The 21,310-nt window shown below is 42.9% G+C and overlaps 1 protein-coding gene across 1 annotated transcript; it reads right to left on the bottom strand.

Moving 5' to 3' along the window:
- Window positions 1-20,417: 20,417 nt before the first annotated feature.
- LOC139227127 (cortexin-3) lies at window positions 20,418-20,705 on the bottom strand. Its single transcript, XM_070858222.1, has one exon. The coding sequence runs from the start codon at window positions 20,703-20,705 to the stop codon at window positions 20,418-20,420; it is 288 nt and encodes a 95-aa protein (XP_070714323.1).
- Window positions 20,706-21,310: the final 605 nt, after the last annotated feature.

Raw genomic sequence — 21,310 nt, 5'->3', positions numbered from 1 at the left:
CTGAGCCATACAGGAGGACGGGTATTACTACAGCCCTGTAGACCATGAGTTTGGTGGCAGTTTTGAGGGCCTGGTCTTCAAACACTCTTTTCCTCAGGCAGTCAAAGGCTGCACTGGCACACTGGAGGCAGTGTTGAATCTCGTCGTCAATGCCTGCTCTTGTTGATAAGAGGCTCCTGAGATATGGGAAGTGGTCCACGTTGTCCAGGGCTGCGCCAAAACTATTATTAACTATGTGGTAACAGGGCACTGAGAAAATAATAATAGGATTGGGCAGAGTCAACATGGATTTATGAAAGGGAAATCATGTTTGACAAATCTATTAAAGTTTTTTTGAGGTTGTAACTAGCAAAATAGATAAGCGAGAACCAGTGGATGTGATGTATCTGGATTTTCAGATGGCATTCGACAAGATGCCACACAAAAGATTATTGAACAGAATTGGGACTCCATGGAATTGGGGATAATATACTAGCATGACTTGAGGATTAGTTAACGGACAGCAAACAGAGAGTAAGAATAAATGGATCATTTTTGGGTTGGCAAGCTATAACTAGTGGGATGCCACAAGAATCGGTGCTTGGGCCCCAACTATTCACAATCTATATCAATGATTTGGATGAGGGGACCAAATGTAATATATCCAAGTTTGCTGTTGATACAGAGCTAGGTGGGAATGTGAGTTGTGAGGAGGATGCAATGAAGCTTCATGGGGATATAGATGGGCTAAATGAATGGGCAAGAACATGGCAAATGGAATATAATGTGGAGAAATGCGAAGTTATCCACTTTGATAGGAAAAATAGAAAAGCAGAATATTTTTAAATGATGAGAGATTGGGAAATCTTGGTGTTCGGAGTGGCCAGGGTGTCCTTGCACACAAGTCACTGAAAGTTAACATGCAGGTACAGCAAGCAATTAAGAAAGCAAATGGTATGTTGGCCTTTATTGCAAGAGAATTTCAGTATAAGAGTAAAGGCATCTTACTGCAATTATATAAGGCCCTGGGGAGACCACACCTGGAGTATTGTGTACAGTTTTGGTCTCCTTAACTAAGGAAGGATATACTTGCCATTGAGGGAGTGCAACAAAGGTGCACCAGACTGAATCCTGAGGTGGAGGGACTGTCCTATGAGGAGAGATTGAGCAAAGTAGGCCTATATTTTCTAGAGTTTAGAAGAATGAGAGGTGATCTCATTGAAACATACAAAATTCTTACAGGGCTTGACAGCGTAGATGCAGGGAGGATGTCTCCTCTGGCTGAGGAGTCTAGAACCGGGGTTCACAGTCTCAGAATCAGGGGTTGGCCATTTAGGACTGAGATGAGGAGAAACATCTTCACTCAAAGAGTGGTGAATCTTGGGAATTCTCTACCCGAGGGCTGTGGAGGCTCAGTCTTTGAGCATATTCAAGACAGTGATTGATAGATTTTTGAATATTAATGAAATCAAGGGATATAGGTATAGTGCAGGAAAGTGGAGTTGAGGTAGTAGATCAGCCATGAATGGCGGAGCAGGCTCAAGGGGCTGAATGGCCTACTTCCGCTCCTAATTCTTATGTTCTATTAAGAAGGGGGATCCTAATGAGCTTGAAAACTGCCAAGGAATCTCACTGATATCAATAACTCCTAAGCTGGTTCTTAGAGGTGTTGTGGCATGCAATTTGGTTTGAAAATCAAACTTAATGGATTGAAAATTGCGCGAGCCATGAATTAGGAATGGCTGAATTCCAAATCTGCACTTGCCAGTAATCCAGTAATCAGAAAGGAGCACTATTGAGGAATATATAGATCTGTTTTTAGCTTAATGTGAGATCGGGGAATGTCATAAGGCTCAGGGGTAAACCATTTATATCCCTTTTATTGATTAAAAACCTTTTGACCTAGCCCCACATGCAGCATTATCAAGATGCTGGTAACTATGGAAGGACATGGCCACATTTTGGATTTTATCTCGGGTGAATAATTTAGATGCAAGATCTGTGTAAGAGTAGATGGGAGATTCACTGAATTTATCTCACTCAAAAGAGGGGTGAGGAAAGACTTGCCTCCTTCTTTTCATCAATGATACCACGATAAAAGGTTGAAAGTGTCCTTTCTGGGCATTTATGAAATAGTAGCAGTGCTCCTTTTCACAGATGATATTGTGCTGTTGGATAGTACCGTGGGATCTTTTACGTCCACCTGAGAGGGCAGCTGGGGCCTCAGTTTAACGTTTCATCTAGAAGACAGCACCTCTGACAAATAGAATAACTTGCATTTATATAGCGCCTTTATATAGCTGGGGATCTAAGGGCAAATTTTATGATTTAACCTTCCTAACACAGAACATTGTTAGGAATTTAGCATTCAGAAGTTGGCAGAGAGGCATCAGGACTTAACTAGAAGAGGGACCAATGCAAGCACTCAAACAGCATGGACCTGCGCAGGTTCCATCTGGTAAGAGCGGGTTTTAAAAAAGAAAAATAGCCTGTAAACTAAACTGAACACACTGAACTAATACTAGCAATCAAATGTCACAATGGGATTCCACCAGCTGGCATCACCCGTGCGCATCATTCCAATGTTTCATTTATTCATTGTCTGGGAACTTCCTTAGGGATGCTCCCATTCTGCCGCAGTAACTTCACCAGAAGTATGGCAGAAACCCAGTTTACCTGTATAAACGGGGTTTCTGCAGCACTTCTAGTTAGGAGGGCAGGAGCAGCTCAAAGGAAATCTGTGTCATGTGTTACCTGCAAAATATCCCTTAAAATAAACTTAGGTTAAAAATAGTAACTGGACAATACTAGGATTAAGTGCTCAAAATTAGATTTTTTTTTAATAAATTGAAAAATAATATAATCTTCCAGAGAAACAGATACACCTAAAGCTTTACTAGATAAAGTAATGCGTATTTCGCTGCAATCAAAAAGGGAACCAATGAATCAAGAAGCTAAGCTAGTAGAGCCATCAAAGTTAATTTGATGCCATGCGTACAGTTAATTGCCATTTTTTTAACCACAGAATCTGCTCTGTGGAATTAATTTAAAATACACAAGAAAACCTTTTAAAACATTTAAATTAGAGCAGATTTTAAGGAAACGACATTATCCAACACAAATTAAAGATAAAAAAGAAAGACTTGGATTTATATAGCACCTTTCACGACCACCAAATGTCCCAAAGCGCTTTACAACCAATTAAGTACTTTTTTGAACTGTAGTCACTGTTGTAACGTAGGAAATGCAGCAGCCAATTTGCGCACAGCAAGCTCCCACAAAGAGTAATGTGATAATGACCAGATAATCTGTTTTAGTGAGGTTGATTGAGGGATAAATATTGGTTAGGATAATAATGACCAGATCACCTGTTTTAGGTATTAGTTGAAGTATTAGATAAATGTTGGCCAAGTCACCAGGAAGAACTACCCATCTCTTCTTCGAATAGTACCATGGGATCTTTTATGTCCACCAGAGAGGGCAGATGGGGCCTCGGTTCAACATCTCATCTGGAAGACAGCACTTCAGACAGTGCAGCATTTCCTCAGTTAGCCTAGAATACATGTTCAAAGTTGGGCTTGAAGTAACAACCTTCTGGCTCAGAAGCGAAGTGCTACCACTGAGCCAAGGCTGATACCTAATTAAGTTTCATTGGGCTCAAGTTTCGGCTTGAGTTGCTCCTATTTTTTTGGAGCAACTAGTTTAGAATGGAGTATCTTAGAAATTGAAATTCTCGGCATTTAGTTTGCTCCAATTCGAGTGAGTTAGAATAGTTTGTTTTAGAACAGTTTTTTTCAAAAGGGGGCGTTACCAGCCACTTACGCCTGTTTTGCAAGTTTAGGCAGTAAAAACTTACTCCAAACTAACTTAGAATGGAGTAAGTGTAGATTTTTGTACGCTCAGAAAAACCTTGCCTACACTTTATAAATTAGGCGCAGTGAACGAGAGATTGGGGTGGGGGGGGGGTGAGGGAAGTTTATAAGCATTAAACACTTCACTTTTATAAATAAAGAGCCATCATCAATAATAAATGATAAATAAATCAATAAATCAATAAATCAAACAATAAATCAATCTCTATAATGTTTTGAAAATGATTACACCATCCCACACCATAACTATTTTTTGACGAGTAAATTTGCTAATTAACTGTTGACATGCCTAATCACAACTGACTATCTCAGCCAGTTCCTCTGAACATACGTCTTGGATTACAAGCTTACTGCTTCATGCATTGCTAAATCAGACGTGCTTCAGAACTGCCCCTCCTTTACCATATTGATTGCTTTTACAGAATCCCAGGTAAGCTGACACAAATCTACACGAAACAGATAGGTGGAGATAAAAGCTGCATAAAGTACTTTAAAACATCCAGTAACACAGAATCTTTACACCCTCAAGTGATTTTTGTATAGTTTATCAAATTATTTGAAGCTGCCTGCACAACAATACATTTTTAGCATTGTCATTGTAAACCCCCAAATGGCTGAGCCACTGTGAGAAAGCTCATTGTAATTGCTTCTTCAGAAATTAATGCAAAAACACACAACTCCATGGGGTGGGGGAGAACAGACACATGTTTAGGAACAAGCCCATCCCTTTTTAAATAATCTCAACCCCAGAAACCCATCTTTTCCCCATACCCTTCAATCATTTTCTCTCCAGAAACTTACCTTAAACTCATTTATATTATTACTCTCTATTGCTCTCTCCCACTCTCGAGCATCTTCTTCCACAACGTCATTACTCTTTGTGTAACTAAATGCTCACTGACTTCCCTTCTTGTTCCACGATACAATAATAAGACATGGATTTGGGATGGTGCAGGCTTGATGATTCAAATGGCCATTTCTCATTCCAGACTTTATGTTCTTTATAGTACTACCGGCTGAACGCGGCAGGCACTGTTCCCGCAGGTTGCGGCAGGGAGCCCATTCGGCCAGGGCTAGGGACGGTGTGCTTCGGGCCCCTCCCACACAGCCTGCACAGATTTGGGGCGAGGAGCTACTGCACATGCGCGCACAATCTAGTGTGCATGCGCAGAGGTCCCGGCACTGTTTTCAGTGCAGGGACCTGGCTCTGCCCCCTGGCCCCTTGTGCTGTGCTACGCCGAAGGCCTTCATCGTTCCAGCTGAGGGGAGAATAGCAAGGTAACCTTTAGGCCCGGTTTTTATTCTAAAAAGTCGGCGCACTCCATTGTTCTGGCATATTGCATTATGAAATCCACAATAAATTAAAACAAGGGAAATTGAGTTAGAACTTATCTAACTAGATTATTAAAACTCAAAGGTAGCTTTATGTTAAAACTTTTTTTACTGTTTTATAATGAATACCATTATTTCTTTGTTTCCTACAACCATTAAAAGCATTTGGTGACTGACTAAATCTGATTGAGGTATTATTAAATAATTTGGGGCAGGATTCATTGGACCAGACACCAATTGATGAGCATACATATCTAGACAATAATTGTGCAAAATCTACAAATTTAGACTGGGAATTGAATCTCATCTAAACTATCTATGTAATTAGTGCCACATTAATAGATAATAATGCACCTTTCTGGAATGGAGCCCCTGGAGTGTGACACATACTTAGTCATCAACCTACCATATCATGCAGAGTATGTAGACTGCAAGAGCTGTGACTGTGTGAAATCTACCGCAAATGAGGACAGAATACTCCACTTTTACTGCAAAAGAAGTAACAGGATTGCTTAAAAATATTCAGTAGGATGTGTATCTTCATCAGAAAACCACCGCTGCCATCTAGTGCCAACTTTCTGCTTCAGCCAGTAGGCTCAGATGATCTGTGTCTCACATTTTTCTATCAATGCTGCTCCATAATCAGTAATGATTTTGTTTTTTTAACTATTTATATTTTGAGACAATCTTCTATTCCCCAATTATAATGTACCAACTAGCCAGATTTGATGTTGGTGCAGGTGGATGGATATGATTATACCTGTATTGCATGCTTGCATTATTCCCAAAACATCTTTTTGTCTCTCCGAGATTCTGCTCTATATACTTTGCAATCTGTTTGGCATTGATGGTCATCCAAGTCCTGCAATCCTTCATTCAATGCCTCCACATTGAATTGATACATTTTTGGATATTAAGGGAATCAAGGGATATGGGGATAGTGCAGGCAAGTGGAGTTGAGGTAGAAGATCGGCCATGATCTTACTGAATGGCAGAGCAGGCTAGAGGGGCCGAAGGCCTACTCCTGTTCCTATTTCTTACGTTCTTATATAAGAATTAAATTAGCACAAGAATTATTGGCATGGTGGTAACGTGGGTATATAATTGGCTAAGGGATAGGAGGCAGAGAATAGTGATGAATGGATGTTTTTCTGACTGGAGGGAAGTATGCAGTGGGTTCCCCCAGGGATCAGTATTAGGACCATTACTTTTCTTGTATATATAAATGATCTGGACTAGGGTATAGGGAGTATTATTTTGAAGTTTGCAGATGATACAAAACTGAGCAATAGTGAGGAAGATAGTAACAGAATTCAGGAGAATATAGACAGGCTGGTGAATTGGGCACCCACATGGCAGATGCACTTTAATGCAGATAAGTGTAAAGTGATGCACTTTGGGAGGAGCAACATGGAAAGGCAGTATAATCTAAATAATACTACTTTGAGTGAGTACAAGAGCAGAGGAACCTGGGGTTCATATTCCTTGAAGGTGACAAGGTAAGTTAATAAAGGGGTTAGGAAAGCGTATGTGATACTTGGGTTTGTAAATAGGGGCATTGAATACAAAAACAAGGAAGCTTTGCTAAACCTTTACAAATTAATGGCTAGGCCTCATCTGAAGTATTGTGTACAATTCTGGGCACCGCACTTTAGGAAGGATGTCAAGGCCTTGGAGAGGGTACAGGGGAAGTTTACCAGGATAATACCAGGGATGAGGGACTTTAGTTATGTGGAACGATTTGAGAAGCTGGGATTATTCTCCTCAGAGCAGAGAAGGTTAAGGGGAGATCTAATAGTGGGTATTCAAAATTAAGAGGGGTTTTGATATAGAAAATAGGGAGAAACTGTTTCCTCTGGCAAGTGGATCAGTAACCAGCAGTGATAGATTTAAAATAATTGGCAAAATAAGTAGAGAAGAAATAAGGATTTTTTTTTCACACAAAGGGTTGTTAAGGTCTGGCACTCATGACCTCAAAGTGTGGTGGAATCAGATTCCATAGGAACTTTCAAAAGGTAACTGGACATATATTTGCAGAGAAGTGATTTGCAGGGTTATGGGGAAAAGCTGGGCTGTGGGACTAAATTGGACAGCTCTTTCAAAGATCTGGCACAGGCATGATGGACTGAATGGGCTCCCCCTGTGCTGTAAGATTCTATGATTCTAAGCATACTGGGGTTCTTGGGCTCCTGAGCAAGGCAAACGGAACTGCTAACATACAAAATCCGTGTTTGTACAAACATAATTTCTTTTGAAGAACATGCATTTGCTTTGAAAGTTGGTCTGTTGGATAAGGTTGATTGGCTAACAACAATATTTGCAACCTTTTAACTCGAAGATGGTCAGATTCTGGTTTGATGAACACAATGAAAATACACTTTAAAAAATTAATTCTTGGGAAGTGGTCATCTCTGACAAGGCCAGCATTTAAAAAAATTATTTATGGGATGTGGGCGTCGCTGGCAAAGCCAGCATTTATTTCCCATCCCTAATTACGTTCGAGAAGGTGGTGGTGAGCCACCTTTTTGAACTACGGCAGTTTATGTGGTGAAGGTACTCCCACAGTGCGGTTATGGAGGGAGTTCCAGGATTTCGACTATGAAGGTACAGCAATATACTTCCAAGTTGGGATGGTGTGTAACTTGGAGGGGAACTTGGAGGTGATGGTGTTCCCAAGTGCCTTGTCCTTCTAGATGGTGGAGGTCGTGGGTTTGGGAGGTGTCATCGAAGAAGCCATGGCGAGTTGTTGCAGTGCAACTTATAGATGGTACACACAGCAGCTACGGTGCGTCAGTGGTGAAGGGAGTGAAAGTTGAAGGTGGTGGATGGGGTGCCAATCAAGTGGACTGTTTTGTCTTGGAAGGTATCAAGCTTCTTGAGTGTTATTGGAGCTGTACTCATCCAGGCAAGTGGAGCGTATTCCATCACACTCCTGACTTGTGCCTTGTAGATTGGTGGAAAGGCTTTGGGGAGTCAGGAGGTGAGACACTCACCGCAAAATACCCAGTCTCTGACCTGTTCTTGTCACCACAGTACTTATGTGGTTGGTCCAGTTAAGTTTCTGGTCAAATTATTGCCCATCCCCAATTGTCCTGAGAAGGTGGGCTTTCTTCTTGAACAGTGTGATACAATTGAGTGGTTTGCTAGGCCACTTCAAGGAACAGTTAAGAGTCTGAAGCAGTTAAGGGACTGGAGTCATTCATAGGCCAGACCAGATAAAGACAAAGGGGAAAAATTCATTATCGCCCTGTTTTGGGGCTGTAACTTTTGAAAGCCGGGCAACTTATCGCCAGGTGCTAATGCTGTGTTCAGAGGGACCTTCCCTCTCTTAAAGTGAAGGGCCATTGCTGCAGGCTCTGCAATTTAAAACAGACCTACCTGGTCCACCAAGGGAGTGGTGAACCTATGCAATCAGCCCGGCATTCAAACAGAGGACGCGAACGGGAGGTGCAAATGCACCTAATTTGTCCCCCAGAATGTTGCCTTCCCTAAAGGAATTTAATGAACCAGTTAGGTTTTTATGATAATTTGACAGCTTATGGTAATTTTTTCCTGATCCCATCTTTTTTAATTCCAGATTCTCAAACTGCTACAGTGGGATTTGAACTAACGTACCCTGGATTACGAGTCCAGTACCATAACCACTGCACTACTGTGCCCTCTGTACATTGTGTGGGTTTAGGCCAATGATCACAATTTCATCCCACAATAGATGTTACATTACATTCACACCTGGTTCAAAGCATTTTTAACTTAATTGATTTTTCTGATCGAAAGCAAGCAATTTTCTTTCCTAAACCCATCCTGCTGATATTACAGGAAGGGCTGTTGTGGTACATGATTGCTTAACAACTTTTAAATCAAGGCATTACCATGTCAAAATACTTTATCCCCTTCAAAAATATACTGTGACAATAAACCAGACTTCAAGGGGCTGAAAATGGCCACTTGGGTTTGGAGTGGTCAATTCGGAATCCCTGTTTTTTTGTGCCAGCGTGGAAAGCACCGACCCCGGCGCGGAATTGAGCTCGTTAAAGCAAAAAACTGCTGGGAGCCATAACCATGCATTCTTGTGGCACTCAGCGCCACGCTCCGCACATCATACCGCCACATCATAACGTCCCTTAAAGGGGAGGACCACTGTTATCTGAGCAGCACATTCGGTGCCGCCCATTGAGCCACCAGGGAGAGTCTCGACCCGGCCAGTGGCCCAGCACCCAATAGGGGGTGCCTGCCTGCCTGTTGGCGGCCCAGCCAAAATAACAGCTGCCATTGTCTGGCCAACTGCAGAGTACTTTAGGAAGTGGCCCTAGAAATAGTGGATTCATTGGTAGTCATTTTCCAACATTCTATCGACTCTGGTTCAGTTCCTATGGATTGGAGGGTAGCTAATGTAACCCCACTTTTTAAAAAAGGAGGGAGAGAGAAAACGGAATTATAGACCGGTTAGCCTGACATCGGTAGTGGGGAAAATGTTGGAATCAATTATTAAAGATGAAATAGCAGCGCATTTGGAAAGCAGTCACAGGATCAGTCCAAGTTAGCATGGATTTATGAAAGGGAAATCATGCTTGACAATACTTCTAGAATTTTTTGAGGATGTAACTAGTAGAGTGAATAAGAGAGAACCAGTGGATGTGATGTATTTGGACTTTCAAAAGGCTTTTGACAAGGTCCAACACAAGAGATTAGTGTGCAAAATTAAGGCACATGGGATTGACGTGGATAGAGAATTGGTTGGCAGATAGGAAGCAAAGAGTGGGAATAAACGGGTCCTTTTCAGAATGGCAGGCAGTGACTAGTGGGGTACCGCAGGATTCAGTGCTGCAACCCCAGCTATTTACAATATACATTAATGATTTAGACGAAGGAATTGAGTGTAATATCGCCAAGTTTGCAGATGACACTAAGCTGGGTGGCGGTGTGAGCTGCGAGGAGGACGCTAGAAGGCTGCAGAGGGACATGGACAGGTTAGGTGAATGTGCAAATGCATGGCAGATGCAGTATAATGTGGATAAATGTGAGGTTATCCACTTTGGTTGCAAAAACAGGAAGGCAGATTATTATCTGAATGGTGACAGATTAGTAAAAGGGGAGGTGCAATGAGACCTGGGTGTCATGGTACATCAGTCATTGAAGGTTGGCATGCAGGTACAACAGGCTGTAAAGAAAGCAAATGGCATGCTGGCCTTCATAGCGAGGGGATTTGAGTATAGGAGCAGGGAGGTCTTACTACAGTTGTACAGGGCCTTGGTGAGGCCACACCTTGAGTATTGAGTGCAGTTTTGGCCTCCTAACCTGAGGAAGGACATTCTTACTATAGAGGGTGTGCAGCGAAGGTTCACCAGACTGATTCCCAGGATGGCAAGACTGACATATGAAGAAAATCTGGATCGACTAGGCTTATATTCACTGGAATTTAGAAGAATAAGAGGGAATCTCATAGGAACATATCAAATTCTGACGGGATTGGACAGGTTAGATGCAGGAAGAATATTCCCGATGTTGGGGAAGTCCAGAACCAGGGGTCACAGTCTAAGGATAAAGGGTAAGCCATTTAGGACCGGGATGAGGAGGAACTTCTTCATTCAGAGAATTGTGAACCTGTGGAATTCTCTACCGCAGAGAGTTGCTGAGGCCAATTCGTTAGATATATTCAAAAGGGAGTTCGATGTGGCCCTTATGGCTAAATGGATCAAGGGGTATGGAGAGAAAGCAGGGATGTGGTACTGAAGTTGCATGATCAGCCATGATCATATTTAATGGTGGTGCAGGCTCGAAGGGCCGAATGGCCTACTCCTGCACCTATTTTCTATGTTTCTATGTCACTATGACACAAAGAAGATGGCGGCCACGGTGGCACCACCTCCCCTTTAAGGGCAGCCGGGGCGCCACAGCCACCACAGCTTCTCATACCAAGAAGCTGTCAGTGGCATCGCCCAGTGCCGACCTCGCCCCCGCCAGGCAATTTCCCCCACGGAGTGCAAGGGGGTCGGCGCAGGGCAATAAGGGGTCGGCGTGCATGGCGATTACGTCATTCCCATGCGAGCGCTGTGCTGCTGCGCTAATCGCAGGGCACGGCGTTAAGCCCATTGTGCACTCCGAGCCCCTGCGGCAAATCCGAGGGAAGCACTTTGGCCACCTAGCCTGTGTGAAAGCCCATTAGCCGGTGGCGCTAAGTTGCTCTGTGCAAAGGGGCAATTTCAGCCTATGTTATAAACCAAAACATTGCAAGAGGATTTGAGTACAGGAGCAAGGATGTCTTACTACAGTTATACAGGGCCTTGGTGAGACCGCACCTGGAGTATTGTGTGCAGTTTTGGTCTCCTTACCTAAGAAAGGATATACTTGCCATAGAGGGAGTGCAGAGAAGGTTCACCAGACTGATTCCTGGGATGGCAGGACTGTCGTATGAGGAGAGATTGGGTCAACTAGGCCTGTAGTCACTAGAGTTTAGAAGAATGAGAAGGGATCTCATTGAAACATATAAAATTCTGACTGGGTTGGATAGACTGGATGTGGGGAGGATGTCTCCCCTGGCTGGGAAGTCTAGAACAAGGGGTTACAGTCTCAGGATACGGGGTAGGAAATTTAGGACCGAGATGAGGAGAAATTTTTTCACTCAGAGGGTGGTGGACCTGTGGAATTCTGTACCACAGAAGGCCGTGGAGGCCAAGTCACTGAATATATTTAAGAAGGAGACAGATAGATTTCTAGAAACAAAAGGCATCAAGGTGTATGGGGAAAAAAATGGGAATATGGTGTTGAGATAGAGGATCAGCCATGATGAATGGCGGTGCAGACTCGAAAGGCCGAATGGCCTACTGCTGCTCCTTTTTCTATGTTTCTATGTTTCTAAACCACATCAACCAGATGTAAAAACTAGTACTATGCCCTTTTGAGACTTGTATGTGTGTGTATATAAATAAGATATTAAAAGAATAGGTTGTTTGTGGTTATCATGGAAACATCAGCAAAGTCAAAAGTTCAAAATCCCATTGCAGTAATGACACCAAACTATATGATACATACTGCACTATAGCGATCTGGAGTAATGGTCATCTCCTTCTCTGATGGTACCATGTTAACATTAACTCTATAAATTCCTTTTGAGTTACAGAGTATCTCACGATCTTATAACTTTTTATATTTTCTCGATCTTTTATGCAGTTTAAAGATGAAGAAAGGATGGAACAAAAGAAAAGTAATTTGTCCATTATGCTCACCCCTTTCATGGACTATGCACAGTTTATCCTATTGTGAACAGTTTATTTTATCATTAAATGATTCGACAAAATCAGATACTATGGCCTGACGATTTCTGCACCAGTGCTCTGTGCAAGCACCGCTGCTCGCTAGGGGCCCTGGATGGGGATCAGTCCTTGTTGTAGAGGTAAGTGATCCATAGTAATTGTTTATATCACCTGGTAGATTTTGCATCTACTAACATTTATTATGCAACACACATAATTTGGTCCTAAACAACTATACGAATCTGACAGGAAACTAAAAAAACTCATCTTTTGTTCAATAAACTATTTGTAACTTGAATAGCTTTAGTTCAAAGAGCGACAGAGCAATCAAAAGTCCTTGCAGCCTGCAGCAAATTTCTGATGCAATTTGACAGTGTAATCACTTCAGCTGCTGTGGTGTATATTCATTTACTGACAGAAAAGCAGCAGCAAAGTCTTTACAGCTAGCAGTTTACAGAAACTAATTACAATTTGCCCATTTTGAGCTAACTAATATTTTATATAAAAAGAGAACATTTCTCTCGAATTGGAACTGGGCAGATCCTGGGTTCATCACAGTAAGAACTTTCCACCAGATGGAATGGCTCATGTGGGGTATATCAGTGAGTGCATCGCCTTGGTTACAGCAGGGACAGACACAGCACCCCCGTTATTTTATAGTAGTGCTGCTCACTATGCTACATGTGAGAAGCTCCCACCCCCAGAGACATGCTGCCTGTCCTGCAAAGGCTCAAAACTTCCTTTGTTAATTACCTAATGACAAACTGACAACTATGCTTCTTGGGGTAGGGGAAGAGAGGGGTGGCAGGCAAGTAGGGTCTCCGTGGGCTCAAAATGACTCCAAGATAATATATGTGATGATGGAAGTTCCGAACTGAACCAGTCCAATGTGGCAGACTTGGTAGTCCAGTACCTGAGCCAAGCAAGCCTAGCAGACTCTGTAACATTGTTGATGAATGACCAGCCAGCCTTGCCACACAGACAGAACCTGCAGGTGTAGGCCCACCACTGGGAGTGGGATTCTTCCCATTTGGCTATAGATAACCTGAAACATCAACAACAATAGCAACTTGTGTTTATATAGCACCTTTAACGTAGTAAAATGTCCCAAGGCGATTCACAGGAGTGTTATAAGACAATAAATAAATACATTTGATCCCAAAAGCCTAATTGGTAGGGCAATCTTGGCTGGGCAAGCATTATAGGAAGTTTACTGGTATGCTGGTAGACTTCTTGGTTTTGGCTGGCCACCAATGTAAACTGGAGGGTCCCGAAATCTCTGCCAACTTGACCGAAACAGTTTGGATTTTGCTCAGTGAGATACGTGTGTACTTCTCAGCTTTGTTGCGTATAAGGTGGCCAAGGTTAGTGGCAAAATAGAAGATTGGGAAAATTTTAAATGACAGCAAAGAATGACTAAGAAAGCAATAAAGAAAGGAAAGCTAGATTACGAAGGTAAACGTGCGCAAAACATAAAAACAGATAGTAAAAGCTTTTACCGATATATAAAACGGAAAAAAGCGACGAAAGTAAATGTTGGTCCCTTAGAAGATGAGAAGGGGGATTTAATAATGGGAAATGTGGAAATGGCTGAGACCTTAAACAATTATTTTGCTTCGGTCTTCACAGTGGAAGACACAAAAACCATGCCAAAAATTGCTGGTCACAGGAATGTGGGAAGGGAGGACCTTGAGACAACCACTATCATTAGGGGGGTAGTGCTGGACAGGCTAATGGGACTCAAGGTAGACAAGTCCCCTGGTCCTGATGAAATGCATCCCAGGGTATTAAAAGAGATGGCGGAAGTTATAGCAGATGCATTCGTTATAATCTACCAAAATTCTCTGGACTCTGGGGAGGTACCAGCGGATTGGAAAGCAGCTAATGTAACGCCTCTGATTAAAAAAGGGGGCAAACAAAAGGCAGGTAACTATAGGCCAGTTAATTTAACATCTGTAGTGGGGAAAATGCTTGAAACTATCATTCAGGAAGAAATAGCGGGACATCTAGATAGGAATAGTGCAATCAAGCAGACGCAGCATGGATTCATGAAGGGGAAATCATGTTTAACTAATTTACTGGAATTCTTTGAGGATATAACGGGCATGGTGGATAGAGGTGTACCGATGGATGTGGTGTATTTAGATTTTGAAAAGGCATTCGATAAGGTGCCACACAAAAGGTTACTGCAGAAGATAAAGGTACGCGGAGTCAGTGTAAATGTATTAGCATGGATAGAGAATTGGCTGACTAACAGAAAGCAGAGAGTCAGGATAAATGGGTCCTTTTTGGGTTGGGAATTGGTGGTTAGTGGTGTGCCACAGGGATCGGTGCTGGGACCACAACTGTTTACAATATACATAGATGACCTGGAAGAGGGGACAGAGTGTAGTGTAACACAATTTGCAGATGACACAAAGATTAGTGGGAAAGCGGGTTGTGTAGAGGACACAGAGAGACTGCAAAGAGATTTAGATAGGTTAAGCGAATGGGCTAAGGTTTGGCAGATGGAATACAATGTCGGAAAGTGTGAGGTCATCCACCTTGGGAAAAAAAACAGTAAAAGGGAATATTATTTGAATGGGGAGAAATTACAACATGCTGCGGTGCAGATGGACCTGGGGGTCCTTGTGCATGAATCCCAAAAAGTTAGTTTGCAGGTGCAACAGGTAATCAGGGTGGCGAATGCAATGTTGGCCTTCATTGTGAGAGGGATGGAGTACAAAAGCAAGGAGGTCCTTCTGCAACTGTATAGGGTATTGGTGAGGCCGCACCTGGAGTACTGCATGCAGTTTTGGTCACCTTACTTAAGGAAGGATATACTAGCTTTGGAGGGGGTACAGAGACGATTCACGAGGCTGATTCTGGAGATGAAGGGGCTACCTTATGACGATAGATTGAGTAGACTGGGTCTTTACTCGTTGGAGTTCAGAAGGATGAGGGGTGATCTTATAGAAACATTTAAAATAATGAAAGGGATAGACAAGATAGAGGCAGAAAGGTTGTTTCCACTGGTCGGGGAGACTAGAACTAGGGGGCACAGCCTCAAAATACGGGGGAGCCAATTTAAAACCGAGTTGAGAAGGAATTTCTTCTCCCAGAGGGTTTTGAATCTGTGGAATTCTCTGCCCAAGGAAGCAGTTGAGGCTAGCTCATTGAATGTATTCAAGTCACAGATAGATAGATTTTTAACCAATAAAGGAATTAAGGGTTATGGGGAGCGGGTAAGTGGAGCTGAGTCCACGGCCAGATCAGCCATGATCTTGTTGAATGGCGGAGCAGGCTCGAGGGGATAGATGGCCTACTCCTGTTCCTAATTCTTATGTTCTTATGTTATGTTGTTGGGAGGCCTCCATTCATAGTGACAGTCAGCTACAGGGTGACGAAAGGGGGAAAACGTTGGTCTATTACCGATTGGAATTCAGGATTCGAAGGTCAGAGCCAGGACGCACAATCTAAATGCTATGAGCGATCGATGTTGGGTTTTATTTTACACTTATTGATTCATAGAAAGATGCAAGGTTGGCATGCTGAAATAAAATCGTTCTTTCTCTCCATTCAGTGGTTCATAAATACGAGATCAAATTGAAAGCTGTATCACAGCGTGTGTCAAATTCAAGTCCAGCACCAGGAATGCTAGAGAAGCCCAGCAAGTCTTTCAAAGGAGTTAGTCCTACCGCAGGTGAAGGGTCCACAGCCAGCTAGGGAATGGAAGACCAGCAGGAAGAGCAGTGCAAGGAAGGTAGTGCAGGGGTCCCCTACGGTCATCCCCCTGCAAAACAGATACACCGTTTTGAGTACTGTTGAGGGGGATGACTCATCAGGGGAGGGCAGCAGCAGCCAAGTTCATGGCACCGTGCTGGCTCTACTGCACAGGTGGGCAGGAAAAAGAGTGGGAGAGCGATAGTGATAGGGGATTCGATTGTAAGGGGAATAGATAGGCGTTTCTGCGGCCGCAACCGAGACTCCAGGATGGTATGTTGCCTCCCTGATGCAAGGATCAAGGATGTCTCGGAGCGGGTGCAGGACATTCTGAAAAGGGAGGGTGAACAGCCAGTTGTCGTGGTGTACACTGGTACCAACGATATAGGTAAAAAAAGGGATGAGGTCCTACAAGGAGCTAGGAGCTAAATTAAAACGTAGGACCTCAAAAGTAGTAATCTCTGGATTGCTACCAGTGCCACGTGCTAGTCATAGTAGGAATCGTAGGATAGCTCAGATGAATATGTGGCTTGAGCAATGGTGCAGCAGGGAGGGATTCAAATTCCTGGGGCATTGGAACCGGTTCTGGGGGAGGTGGGACCAGTACAAACCGGACGGTCTGCACCTGGGCAGGACCAGAACCAATGTCCTAGGGGGAGTGTTTGCTAGTGCTGTTGGGGAGGAGTTAAACTAATATGGCAGGGGTATGGGAACCAATGCAGGGAGACAGAGGGAAACAAAAAGGAGACAAAAGCAAAAGACAGAAAGGAGATGAGTAAAAGAGGAGGGCAGAGAAACCCAAGGCAAAAAACAAAAAGGGCCACTGAATATAAAGGAGCTGCAGGAGGGGTCAAAACTAAAAATTATGATTTAAAAACTATTATTAAAACACTCTATCTAAACGCGCGCAGCATTCGAAATAAAGTAAATGAGTTGACGGCACAAATCATTACAAATGGGTATGATTTGGTGGCCATTACAGAAACGTGGTTGCAGGGTAGCCAAGACTGGGAATTAAACATACATGGGGATCTGACGATTCGGAAAGATAGACAAGAAGGGAAAGGAGGTGGGGTAGCTCTGTTAATAAAGGATGATATTAGGGCAGTTGTGAGAAACGATATTGGCTCCTATGAACAAAATGTTGAATCGTTGTGGGTGGAGATTAGAGATAGTAAGGGGAAAAAGTCACTGGTGGGTGTAGTTTATAGGCCCCCAAATAATAACTTCACTGTGGGGAGGGCAATAATCAAGGGAATAATGGAGGCATGTGAAAAAGGAACGGCAGTAATCATGGGGGATTTTAACCTACATATCGATTGGTCAAATCAAATCGCACGGGGTAGCCTGGAGGAGGAATTCATAGAATGCATACGGGATTGTTTCTTAGAACAGTATGTTACAGAATCTACAAGGGAGCAAGCTATCTTCGGTCTGGTCCTGTGTAATGAGACAGGAATAATAAACGATCTCCAAGTAAAAGATCCTCTTGGAATGAGTGATCACAGTATGGTTGAATTTGTAATACAGATTGAGGATGAGGAAGTAGTGTCTCAAACGAGCGTACTATGCTTAAACAAAGGGGACTACAGTGGGATGAGGGCAGAGTTGGCTAAAGTAGACTGGAAACACAGACTAAACGGTGGCACAATTGAGGAACAGTGGAGGACTTTTAAGGAGCTCTTTCACAGTGCTCAACAAAAATATATTCCAGTGAAAAAGAAGGGCAGTAAGAGAAGGGATAACCAGCCGTGGATAACCAAGGAAATAAAGGAAAGTATCAAATTAAAAACCAATGCGTATAAGGTGGCCAAGGTTAGTGGGAAAATAGAAGGGTGGGAAAATTTTAAACGACAGCAAAGAATGACAAAGAAAGCAATAAAGAAAGGAAAGATAGATTACGAAGGTAAACTTGCGCAAAACATAAAAACAGATAGTAAAAGCTTTTACAGATATATAAAACGGAAAAAAGTGACTAAAGTAAATGTTGGTCCCTTAGAAGATGAGAAGGGGGATTTAATAATGGGAAATGTGGAAATGGCTGAGACCTTAAACAATTATTTTGCTTCGGTCTTCACAGTGGAAGATGCAAAAACCATGCCAAATATTGCTGGTCACAGGAATGTGGGAAGGGAGGACCTTGAGACAATCACTCTCACTCGGGGGGTAGTGCTGGACAGGCTAATGGGACTCAAGGTAGACAAGTCCCCTGGTCCTGATGAAATGCATCCCAGGGTATTAAAAGAGATGGCGGAAGTTATAGCAGATGCATTCGTTATAATCTACCAAAATTCTCTGGACTCTGGGGAGGTACCAGCGGATTGGAAAGCAGCTAATGTAATGCCTCTGTTTAAAAAAGGGGGGCAGACAAAAGGCAGGTAACTATAAGCCAGTTAGTTTAACATCTGTAGTGGGGAAAATGCTTGAAACTATCATTAAGGAAGAAATAGCGGGACATCTAGATAGGAATAGTGCAATCAAGCAGACGCAGCATGGATTCATGAAGGGGAAATCATGTTCAACTAATTTACTGGAATTCTTTGAGTATATAAGAGCATGGTGGATAGAGATGTACCGATGGATGTGGTGTATTTAGATTTCCAAAAGGCATTCGATAAGGTGCCACACAAAAGGTTACTGCAGAAGATCAAGGTACGTGGAGTCAGAGGAAATGTATTAGCATGGATAGAGAATTGGCTGGCAAACAGAAAGCAGAGAGTCAGGATAAATGGGTCCTTTTCGGGTTGGGAATTGGTGGTTAGTGGTGTGCCACAGGGATCGGTGCTGGGACCACAACTGTTTACAATATACATAGATGAAAGAGGGGACAGAGTGTAGTGTAACAAAATTTGCAGATGACACAAAGATTAGTGGGAAAGCGGGTTGTGTAGAGGACACAGAAAGGCTGCAAAGAGATTTAGATTGGTTAAGCAAATGGGCTAAGGTTTGGCAGATGGAATACAATGTCGGAAAGTGTGAGGTTATCCACCTTGGGAAAAAAAACAGTCAAAGGGAATATTATTTGAATGGGGAGAAATTACAACATGCTGCGGTGCAGATGGACCTGGGGGTCCTTGTGCATGAATCCCACAAAGTTAGTTTGCAGGTGCAGCAGGTAATCAGGAAGGCAAATGGAATGTTGGCCTTCATTGCGAGAGGGATGGAGTACAAAAGCAGGAAGATCCTTCTGCAACTCTATAGGGTATTGGTGAGATCGCACCTGGAGTACTGCGTGCAGTTTTGGTCACCTTACTCAAGGAAGGATATACTAGCTTTGGAGGGGGTACAGAGACGATTCACGAGGCTGATTCCGGAGATGAGGGGGTTACCTTATGACGATAGATTGAGTAGACTGGGTCTTTACTCGTTGGAGTTCAGAAGGATGAGAGGTGATCTTATAGAAACATTTAAAATAATGAAAGGGATCGACAAGATAGAGGCAGAGAGGTGGTTTCCACTGGTCGGGGAGACTAGAACTAGGGGACACAGCCTCAAAATACGGGGGAGCCAATTTAAAATCGAGTTGAGAAGGAATTTCTTCTCCCAGAGGGTTGTGAATCTGTGGAATTCTCTGCCCAAGGAAGCAGTTGAGGCTAGCTCATTGAATGTATTCAAGTCAGAGATAGATAGATTTTTAACCAATAAGGGAATTAAGGGTTACGGGGAGTGGGCGGGTAAGTGGAGCTGAGTCCACGGCCAGATCAGCCATGATCTTGTTAAATGGCGGAGCAGGCTCGAGGGGCTAGATGGCCTACTCCTGTTCCTAATTCTTATGTTCTTCTGTAATTGAATGACATTAAATTGTGTTAGTTACGTTTTTGCGTATATAGTGCAAATCCGCCAAATGCTTATCTATAATGCGTAGAAAGAAGTCTTTTGTGAGGAGGCCATAGAATTTAATCCCTGTAGCTATCCTGGGCCCCTTCCCCGCCCCTCAGATTACTTTATCTCTGAAGTTTCTCACTTATACGTGTAAGTTATATCCAATATTATTTTCATTTCTGCAATGCCAACCGGTATTAGAAAGACAACATCGGGATTACATAAGAGGCTGACAGCATTTTCTCATTTTTAGGACTTAAACATTGTAGTTTGCACCATTCTTGTCAAATAATCAAACATCATGTCCAGGAGTTGCATGGCATCACGGAGGCGTTCTCGACGTTGAAAGTGTCCACTGTCCGTGAAAGAGCCTGCTGGCGATGCATGTTTCATGTCACAGACTGGGGACGGGCTGATACCCTGGAATCCATCAGTCACTTTTATCACAAGTCCCCTTTCAGGCCAATGCATAGTCGAACTGTCCTTTCTCCAATCCGTCCAGCCCGTCTGCCCATGTTGACGTGGGCATGCTCCTGTACGGATCCAGGAGGATCTTGAAGCACCTTACGATGAGGATTCCCAAGAAGATAAAGAGAAAGATGACAAAAGCGAAAGTGGTTTTCTGCTCCAGAGTCACTCCCTCGTGGACTGCGCCTCCTACCGGTAGCAGCGTGGAAGTGAACGCTTCACCGTCCATAGTCCAGGAGAGTTGAAGTGAATAATCACAGAATTTTCTCGTCCTCATGATCAATTCATTGAGTCCATGGTGAAAATGTCTGGGTCGAAGCCCTTGATCTGTAAAAAACAATTGTTCAGTGTTTAAAAGTTAGACACAATTCAGCCAATTACCCAAAAGCAGGCTCTGCGTGTGGAGTTTGACCACACAGTAACCGTGTTAAAATAAATCACTACTGCAAAACGGAGTTATATTCTTTCCCAACCAGCAGCAGCCGTGCCAGGATTAGATTTTTCTTTAAATCCAGCTACATCTATTCGGCTATTCAAGATAACCACATCAGCCTAGCAAATGTGGCTTATTCTACCCATCAAAACAGATATGGTCAAATACACAGCAATGCTTTTAGATATAACGCAATACGTGAATAAAATATCAAACCCAAAGCATTAGAAATGTGACATGAACCCAACCTATTTATTTACTTTCCAAAAACTATGTACCATTCATCCAAATAAAGTGATGTTAGTACTTGCAAAATCATGTTTAGTTCTGCATATTACCGACGAAGATGTTTTGAGCAAGGAGTCCGCTTTGTACTGTACCGTTTCCATCACTCTCCTGTTGATCTTCCCTGATAGCATTACCATCCTGACTCCAGACCTACAGAAAGA

Source organism: Pristiophorus japonicus, chromosome 1, assembly GCF_044704955.1.
Source record: "Pristiophorus japonicus isolate sPriJap1 chromosome 1, sPriJap1.hap1, whole genome shotgun sequence".
NCBI lineage: Eukaryota > Metazoa > Chordata > Chondrichthyes > Pristiophoridae > Pristiophorus > Pristiophorus japonicus.
The sequence above is the reverse complement of the archived record's forward strand: the minus strand, read 5'-3'. Positions and strand labels throughout refer to the sequence as shown.